The following is a 10,077-nucleotide window of genomic DNA, read 5'->3' as shown; positions in this document are numbered from 1 at the left end:
CCTCGCCGCCAGGGCTTGAGCATTTCCACACAGTGGCACTAGGGCTCTGGCCGTCCCTTCCAGCCCTTTTCAAATTGCAGGCCACATAGGAAATGGTGCTATTTGTACAGGCATGGCAGAAATGGATGAAGCTGTTTTGGGTTGGAGGGGACCCAGTGGAAGACTTGAGGTGGCTAAAAACTGGAGGGAACTACCTGGGGGAGTCCAACTTCTCAGAGTGGCCAGGACTCAGCCTCTTAGATGAGTTTATATCCTTTAACTCAGGAATTCTACTCCAGAAAATCTCACCCAAATATAAAACAAACAGAAGTCTTCTATTCGTTGTAGATTATGTGTAAAAGAGAAAACGGACAGCCCTCTGATAGAAGAGACATTTTTTTGATACCATCAATCAGCGGACTGTTGTCCTGCTGTTAGGAAATGTGTGACTGTTTTGTAAAGCCAATCCGGAGTCGGGTGTGCCTGGCACCCTGAGCTGCAGGATAGATTCTAGCCACCCAAAATACTGAACTGAAATAAGCAAGTTGAAAAATGAATGAACACAAGTTGTTTACCATTTGAAGTGTCTGGGGTCTTTATTTAAAAGTGGATGAGGTTTCTGTGACAGGAAACATGCCATAGGAATTGAACCTATCTACATTGAGGACTTATTATATTTTTACAAATGGGGAAATACTACTTTTAAAGGGCAGTAGGAGGTAAGAGAAGTAGAACTTTGATCTGCTGGGATGTAAGAAATGAAAGGATTTGCACCTGCAAAACCAGTGGCTGCCTTAGAAGGCTGTTGGAAACCAGGTGGAGCTGGCAACCTCATGGTGTGAAAACACAGTTACACTTCTACACAACTCATTTTTCTCCAGGCCCAAGCGCTTCCCTGTGCCAGGGTGACATGGAAGGACTGCTGACGAGATGCAGAGCACTGGCCACCCACAGCCACCATCTTTCTGGGTACATCCCCCACAGATTTTACTGTTCGCCAGGGAGAGGGAAGCGCATGGTGCTGTCCCGTGTATTCCAGCCCCAGAACCTTCGGGAAGACCAGTTGCTCTCCCTGGAGGGCAGATCTGGTGAACTGACCTGTAAGAGTCAGCAGCTGATGCTACGGGTGGGCTTGATCCACCCAGCCAGCCCCGGCTGTTACCACCTCCTGCCTTATACCGTCCGAGCCATGGAGAAGCTCGTTCGGGTGATAGACCAGGAGATGCAGGCCATTGGGGGTCAGAAGGTCAACATGCCCAGCCTCAGCCCGGCAGAGCTCTGGCGAGCCACCAACCGGTGGGATTTGATGGGCAAGGAGCTGCTAAGACTTAGAGACAGACACGGCAGGGAATACTGCTTAGGACCAACGCATGAGGAAGCCATTACAGCCCTGGTCGCCTCCCACAAGAAATTGTCCTACAAGCAGCTTCCATTCCTGCTGTACCAGGTAACAAGGAAGTTTCGGGATGAGCCCAGGCCCCGCTTTGGTCTTCTCCGCGGCCGAGAGTTTTACATGAAGGACATGTACACTTTCGACTCCTCCCCAGAGGCCGCCCAGCAGACTTATGGCCTGGTGTGTGATGCCTATGGCCGCCTGTTTGACAGGTTGGGGCTGCAATGCATCAAGGTCCAGGCGGATGTGGGCAGTATTGGGGGCACAATGTCTCATGAGTTCCAGCTCCCAGTGGATGTCGGCGAGGACCGATTTGCAGTCTGCCCCAGCTGTCACTTCTCGGCCAACATGGAGACACTAGACTTGTCACAAATGAACTGCCCTACTTGCCAGGGACCACTGACTGAAACCAAAGGCATTGAGGTTGGCCACACATTTTACCTGGGCACCAGGTACTCTTCCATTTTCAATGCTCAGTTCACTGACGTCCATGGCAAACAATCCCTGGCTGAAATGGGGTGCTATGGCTTGGGTGTGACTCGGATCTTGGCTGCTGCCATTGAAGTTTTCTCTACAGAAGACTGCATTCGCTGGCCTGGCCTTCTGGCCCCTTACCACGTCTGCCTCATCCCCCCTAAGAAGGGCAGTAAGGAGGCGGCGGCTGCAGAGCTCACAGGGCACCTGTATGACCACATCACAGAGGTGGTGCCGCAGCTACGTGGGGAGGTCCTGCTGGATGACAGGACCCATCTGACCATTGGAAACAGACTGAAAGATGCCAACAAGCTTGGCTACCCTTATGTGGTAATTGCTGGCAAGAGGGCCTTGGAGAACCCTGCACATTTTGAGGTTTGGTGCCAGAACACCGGTGAGGTGGTCTTCCTCACCAAAGAGGGAATCTTGGAATTGTTGAGCCAAGTGCAAGTTGTCTAAACACCCCCCCCCCTCACCCTCCCGGCCCAGCCCCACTCTCTTGCAGCTGTGGTGTTCATTTGAACAGCGCCCTTCCCCACACTCCTTTCTAGAGCTGGTCTCTCCAGAAATAGGGAAGCTTGTGGAACGTGAGATGTGTTAGGAAGCCAATATTCATCTAGTCATTTATTCAAACTGCAGTTGACCCTTGAACAACTGTGGTGTAGGGAAACCAACCCCCCATGCACAGTCCCCAGAAACTTAACTATTGTTGTCCTTTGGTGTCTGTGGGGGATTGGTTTGGTTTCAGAACCCATATCCATAGTTTGAATCCATGAATGTGGAGCCCAGCTGTATTTGTTGAAAAAAATGTCAGTGGACCCAGGCAGTTCAAACCCATGTTCAAGAGTCAGCTGTGGCTGTATTTAAAGTCATTACCTTGATCCCTTTGTCTGGACTGACTGAGCTGCATCCTGCCAGTCCTGTTATATTCTATTGTGGAAGCTTGTTGGGAGGCCGGGAGCTCAGAGTTCTCTCGGCCTTCAGGTGAGTCATTTCCCATCTCAAGTTGTTTCTCTTGAGCATGGGAGTGACTGGTGGCCAAGGCCCTCCCTGCTCTAGGGCCTCTGGCTGCAGTCGTCTAGAGAACAAGCCCATCAGCCCCCCTGCACTTGGAGACATCCCCTCCCCAGACCTCGGTTTCCCCATCTGTGACATGTGAAAATAAACATCTGTGAGTACGTAAGCGGTCACTGGTCAGTTCCACAAGAGATTCATGACAGGCAGATCTGCTCGGGACCTGCGTCCTCTGTCATCTAAGATACACAGCTGGCCCTGTTGGGCAGCTTAGCACTGAGATCATGTTATAGTGATTGAATAAAGTCAAACTGTTGGAATGAGCCTTGCATGTGAACTTGAAACAGTGGTGACACCTGCCGCTCAACAGCACAGTTTCTGCCTGTCTTGAAACTATTATGTCTATACTACACTCAAAAAAAGAAAATTGGGTGGCGTTTTCCCCCACAAGTATCAGGCAGCGGGCTTCCAATACCTTGTCCTAGGTACACAGCTGGATCCTGGAGCTATGACGGGGTGAATACTAATGTCTCTGTCTGGATTCTGGAAAACTGGGAGCAGACTTGAATTCCCACAGCAGTGCTGCCTGCTTTCACCATGCCAAGTCACCACACTGGGGACATAGGTTGCCATGATATGTCTAAATCTAACAAGAATTAATCAAGGCCACGCTCAAAAATATCCCCTCCTGACAACATGCCTGGCAGCGCCTGGAAGTGGTTTTCCTCTTGCTCCCCCAGCAATGGCATTAATCTCGCCACACCCAGCTCACCTGTGAGGTCTGCTCCCTGAGCTGATTGTTCAGGCTCTGCAGTTGTCTTGGACAGTTGTTCCACCTCAGCCTGTTACTGCTAAAGTACACACCCTCAGGTTTCCTAGTAATGTACATGCCCAGCCCTGAAGACTCCCAGACCTGCCACTGGAGCCCAGCCTTCAGGCCAAATGTGGATTCCAAGAGCAAACCTAGAAAGCCTAACCTGTTGGGTGCACATTGGAATCACTTGGGTCCCACCCTGAGGTTCTGGGGTGTGGCCTGGGCATCAGGAATCTCCTGGCTCTCCCCATGATTCTAATGTGCAGAGCCCATTGAGAGCTCCGGGTGTAAGGTACCTGCTTTCCGAGCTCATTTGTATTTGGGCATTCCTTTGAGTAATTTCAGTTGTGTATTACCAGGCTGATGTGAGCTTTCTGCCCCTACTCTCTGGTCAGTTGCTAGGGCCTGCCACATGCCACTGTGCTGTGAGGCACTTTCATACACAGTCTGAATACGTTTATATTCAGACTCAGGGCCAGTGCGGTTACTCTCATTTTAGATTTAGAAACCTGTGACTGTTTAAGCAGCATTTACTCAAGGATGCACACCTACTAAATATCAGCTAGAATATGAGTGACTGAAACCTATTCCCTTCCCATAACATCTGCTGAGACCAACGTGATTCACCAGAGAATGGGGAGCAGAACAGGTGCATCTACTGAATACACTGCTGAGGGGAGCAGTGGACAAGGCAGGAGAAGTCTGCTGCGCCATATGGGTCACCTCCCTGGCCGGGGATCAAACTCGTGCTGCAGTGGCTGCAGACAACTTCATAGTGCTGAGATTTAACCCCTTGCGCCACCAGGGAGGCCCCACAAATGGGAACTTTGAATATCCTTTTTTTTTTTTATTTGTACTCCATAAGTGTATTTATGGAAGGCTAACCTTCCATAATGTAAGCACTTAGAATCTTGTCATTTCTTGCCGCGGACCAGCACAGCAGTAGACGATGAGGCCACCTCAGGGTTGAGAGAAGCGTGCAGGGTAGTCAGGGCGTCGGCGAAAGAAATGACAAACAGACACACTTCAAGAGTGAAAATCTGAGTGTAATTTTCTTTAAGTTTGTGACCAGTATATATATGTTTTCCAAAAGCACAGGAATGAATATCAATGAAATCAGCTTGCTCTTGGGCTCAGTCTATCACCATCAGGGAGGTGATCTACATAACAAACAATGACCATTATAGAAGAAAGAAGGAAGTTTAGAAAGACAGATAAGGGATTAAAGTTTGTAGTTCTAGAAAGACGGGATAAGATTTTAGGCATTCTTGTAGTGGTTCTTGGTGGTCGTTATCTTTTGATAAGCTTCTGCCTTTTCAGGGAACTTCCGCTGAACTTCCTCTGCTTCTGGCTGTTCTCCCGCCGCGCGCTGGTTGCCCAGTCGGATCTAGGGACCGTGGCGAAAGCCATTCCTAAAGATCACTGCGGGGGGAGGTGCAGCAGGTAGGGTTTTGCTGTCTCCCCCTGCGCGCTGGTTGCCCAGCCGGACCTAGGGACGGTTAGCCCTAAAGGTCACTGCAGGGGGAGGTGCAGCAATTTCTGACCAATTAATTTTAAACTTTATAAATGTGCAAGTCCAGATTTTCTGAGGAGGATCTAAAACCATGGAACTTTAGATTAGGAGGGAGCTTGAGCCCATCCCATACGGGACCTGGACCTGGAGTGGGAAGGAACCTGTCACATTCATCTGCACAACTCCCTGTTGCAGGCGAGGTGCCCTGGGTCCTGAATTGGGCTGCCCCTGGTCCATCTTGTTGCATTAAGAGAGATCTAGCCGGACAGCTGTTGAGCTACAAAAAGCCCTATATATTTATTTATTTATTTATTTTTAATAGAGGCATGTTTTATTTGTTTGTTTTGTTTATACATGCACTGGGTACAGTCAGAAGCGCCGGAGGGTGAGAGAATTCACCAGAGCCAGAGCGGGGAGCAGAGCAGGCAGAAGGACCGAAGTACACTGCTGAGGGGAGCAGCGGGCGGCAGGAAAGGTCTGCGCGCTATGTGGTGTGGGACCCTCCTCCGGTGGTCGGGGAGCAGCCAGGGATCGAACCGACACCACAGAGGCCGCGGGCAGCTCTGCAACCCAGCGCTCAACTGCTGCGCCACCGGGGAGGCCCAAAGCCCTATATATTTAAAGCCGGTACCTGACCTCTATTTTCCAAGGAAGACAAATCCTGGGAGTATTGTATCTGCCCAAGGTCAAGCTGAATGGAAACTTAGATGCCTGGATGACTAAACCAGTGTTTCTTCTAATGGCCAGGCATAGTATAATTTGGTGGAAAGGATCAGAATCTTGGAGAGACATAATCCTAGATCAACTACTCACGGGAATGTGACCTTAAACAAAGGACTTGCCCTGTGTGGGCTCAGATTCTTCCTCAGTGCCAGGGCTCCCTGTCTGTGCTTGCTTACATGCAATGTTTAACCCTCAGTATGCACTTAGGAAACATTTTCCTCCAGCAGGAGTTCCCCCCATTGGGAGCTCAGCTTCCGCTATTATCTTCAGATCTGGATCTTAATTTTCTTGGTAAGATGTATTATAACCTTCCTGGGGCACGCCATGAGTAAGAACTAAGTACTGCCTTTGCCTGGCTCCATCTCCTAAGAGGAAAGACAAACACTCAAACCTTACTCTCTCCTTCCTGAACTTGCTAGTGTTACCTCTTGCTGTAAATTGATGAAGTGGGGATGCTGGCAAAATAATAGGTACAGGCTGTATTATCATTGCTCATTCCTTGGGGAGATCTAGAAGCAACTAACTGAGAAATATTTAGCAGAATTAATACTTGGGGACAAAGGCGGGTGCATAACAAACCCATTGTGTAACTCAAGCTTAGAATGTAAATCAAGAGCTCCATTAATATTCTGTGTTTTAATGGAAGAAACACCTGCTGGGTTATCAGTGAAGGAGCTTTGCAGAAATCTGTTGAAATTGTTATTTCTTTTAACTACTTGAGTGCCAGGCCTCTTGGCGTGTCCACATCCATTTCAACATCAAGAAGGCAGAATGTTTTTTAGGATGCATTATTCTGTGTCAAAGGGCACACAGGCTTTATTTCATAGTTAGGAAACTGATTTTTTTGTTTGTTTTCTGTAATGTGGAAAATGGGAAAAGAAATATTTTCATGATACTACTTAGGGAGCATTTGAAACAGAAACAGGATACTTAATTTTAAAAATGACTTCATCATGGTGATCCAGAAGAGACACTCTATAGTCAGACCGCCTGGGCAACTTAATAGCTTTCTGACCATGTATGTGCAGGAGACCTCACAGTTTCCTCATGGGTAAAATGGGGACAGCAGTGTCTGGCTCCCAGCATGTTCTTGGTAAGTAGCCCCTGTGCTTTGCACACAGTAGGTGGGTAGGTAGTGTATGTGGATCTGCAGAATGTGCTGGCATCTCTGGGTCTCCGTGGTCAGGTAGCACCTCGGTGCAGGGGTGGTGTTCACTACTCTTTAGCCAGCAACTCTCAAAGCTGCTAATTTAAAGCTTAGTTGCTCTTGGCTAATTAAACATTAGGGCCAGGAGTGAGGAGGCAGCACTTACCAGTTAATGGTAACAGCACACCCCACTTGTCAGCAGAACTTGTTGCCCAGGCCCACCCACTGGCAGTGTGTCAGGTGCTGTGGGCTCTAGCAGGGGTTTCTGCAGACTGGATTCTTCTACCCAGGCAGACAGGTTGGGGACAATGCATGAAGATGAGTGCAAGACTTGACAATAATCTCAGAGTGAACAGGAAGGGCCGCTGGGTCTATCGCCAACTCCTGAAAGGCGGGGGCTCAGTCTTTTTACCGGTATTATCTCCTGAAAGCTCAGGGGAGGTGAAATGCAAGGTCTGCCTCTGCTTTTCACTGGCTTGCTAACTGTGGGCATCCTCTCAGTGCCACTTGTCAGTAAAATGGTACCTCTAGAGGTACTGGGAGGATTAAGTGAGCTAATAAAGCACCTAGACTGCTGTCTAATACATCCTAAGTGCTCAACAGATGGCAGCTGTTACTGCTGAGCCAGGACTGTGTTGGGGAACAAAGAAAATCATGCTGTACTTCTGGGTTCTTTGAAGCTGGGAAATAATCAAGCATTAGATAGGCTGGTAATGGAAAAGCCCCAAAGTTAAATAACAGGTATACCTCCTGTACATATCAGAGAGCCCCACCATGACTAACTTGCCCATGTGGCTTCCAAAGCCAAGTTAAACAGCTAAGGCAGAGGAGGAGTTTGGGGAGGGGCGGGCGTGTGATGTGGGAAAAAGGGAAGTTCATCGTATAGCATGCAATTTTAACTTCTGCCTTTTCCATTGAAAGGAGAAGGAGATTGGCACACACCTTTACAGGCATTTACAAGCAAAAATCTTTTTCAAAGGTTAACCTTCAGGGCCCTTCCCATGGAATCAGCCGAAAAAGCTTATTTTCTTCATCCCCCTGTACCTTCACACATACTACCTCTGAAATAGGCCCATTCAAGACTCCTTTGCTTTGTTACTGTAAATGCTTCAACAAACAGGCTGTGTCTAAATAAATGTTTTTATTTTTTTGGATTTAGTGCAGCATTCCCCAAACTCAGCATTGTTGACAGTTTGGGTCAGATCATTCTTTCCTGTGAGGGCTGTCTCGCACACTCTACGATGTTTAGCAGCATCCCTGGCATCTACCCACTAGATGCCAGTAGCATCCCACCAAGTTGTGGCAAGTCTTTATGGTGCCATATGTCCCTTGGGGGACAAAACTGCCCCGGTTAAGAATCACTGGTCTGCTGGCACTGGTCTCCATAGATGTGACTTGATATAATTTGGTTAAGAGCTAGTTATTGAATAGTTAGGTGCCAGGCACTGGACTGAAGACTTTGCGTGTGGTATCTACACAGAACTGCTGTAAACGCAGTTCACAAGATGGGTGCAGTGAGTAGTGTTACAGTACGAGTCAGTCCCTCCCTCACAACCACAGCAAGTCAGCAGCCACCAGGGTCCTAGCCCTAATCTAACCGTCTGCCATTCTGAGACCCTTTTCCTTCCTTTCCACTCCTGCCCTAGCTGGAGGTGACAGGAAATGAAGAAAAAGTAGAAGAGCAGAAGCTGGCTGATAACCTGGTCTGTCAGGTCCCTATGAAAGGGCTGCAGGGTGAGGATGAAGGTCACATAACCACCATTCTCAGGTACATGCACTTTTAAATGTATAACTTGCTCTTATCCAGTGTCTTCTCCCCATCTTAGGGTCTGGGAAGAGGGCAGGGTAACCAGTCTGCTTTGTAGGTGAGTAAGGCAGCACGCTGGAATCTGTTTAGCCTGATGTGTGGTGGCTGCTGTAGGGAACCTGCAGTGCCCAATGGGTTGTTGCTGTCAGGCCTCTGACACACAGCGTGGAGCTCCTACAGAGTCTCCAGGTGAGAGGGACAGGCCTTGGTGTGGACAGGCTCAGGATGGAGGCTGGACTTAAGCCTCCAGCCACACGTAGGAACCTGCACCTGGGAAGAAAGCCGCACGGTTCTTTGTAAATATGTCACAGCAAATTGTCCTTCAAAGACAATGAAGCGCACAACACAAACCCTAAATTAGTCCATCTTAAGGACAGCAGCTGTTTTCAGTTTAATGATGTATTAGTTAGCTTTGCTATAGTAACAAACAACCCCCAAATCTCAGCACTTATTACTACAACAAACATTTATTTCCCATTCATGTTACAATCAATGGCAGCAGGCCAGCTGCTTCAGCTCTGCTCCACGTGTCTTACATTCTGGCACCCAGGCTGAAGGAACAGCCTATATTTGAGAAATATGTTCTCGGGGTGGTGGGGGAGATTATGTTACCATGGCACGGGGAAAAGAGCAGGAGCCTACCACTCAGTGGCTTCTCCAGCCCCCATCTGGACATGCCCACTCACATTCCTCTGCATCCTAAGCAGGGAAGGACATTCCTCTCTGGGGAATGAGGAGGAATGTAAGTCGTCATATGAGTATGGCTAAGGGCATATAAACCCTCTAAGAAGGGAGAGCAAAAAGCTGCAGACAAAAATACCATGACCCAACATGTATAAAGATTTTCCAGTTTAAAAGGCACAAATTCCTAAAATGTGAAAACTGGAGAAAACTCAGAGACCCCTGGCAAGTTCTCCATACTGTAAAGATCATGAAATGTGGCAATTTTTTTAAGCGTTCAAGAGGATCCCAGTTTGTATGGTTTTTATAAATGCAGAGAAAGGGCCAAGCTTTGCTGGCCTAGTCTCACCCCAGGCGCCTACAGCACCCCCTACACAGCACTTTCTATACTCATGACTCTGGCCAGTGACTCAGCTTTAATGCCTTAAATTACAGGCAGGTAATGTTTATATGTGCACTATAGGGTTAGCTTCTCCAAAGCGTCTTAACTCCACGAATATATAGAACACGTCACTGGATCCTGAATCAGTGT

At 48.3% G+C, this 10,077-nt stretch overlaps 1 protein-coding gene across 1 annotated transcript; it reads left to right on the top strand.

The window, feature by feature from the left end:
- Positions 1 to 871: 871 nt before the first annotated feature.
- PARS2 (prolyl-tRNA synthetase 2, mitochondrial) lies at positions 872 to 2,305 on the top strand (the record flags this gene model as incomplete). The annotated part of the gene is made up of 1 exon (XM_084243748.1): positions 872 to 2,305. Exon 1 carries the CDS (start codon positions 890 to 892, stop codon positions 2,303 to 2,305), a length of 1,416 nt encoding a protein of 471 aa, XP_084099874.1. The 5' UTR covers positions 872 to 889.
- Positions 2,306 to 10,077: the final 7,772 nt, after the last annotated feature.

The sequence above is a fragment of the Talpa europaea genome (assembly GCF_964194135.1).
Source record: "Talpa europaea genome assembly, chromosome: 9".
NCBI lineage: Eukaryota > Metazoa > Chordata > Mammalia > Eulipotyphla > Talpidae > Talpa > Talpa europaea.
Note: the sequence above shows the minus strand (reverse complement) of the source record. Positions and strands in the feature narration are given on the sequence as shown.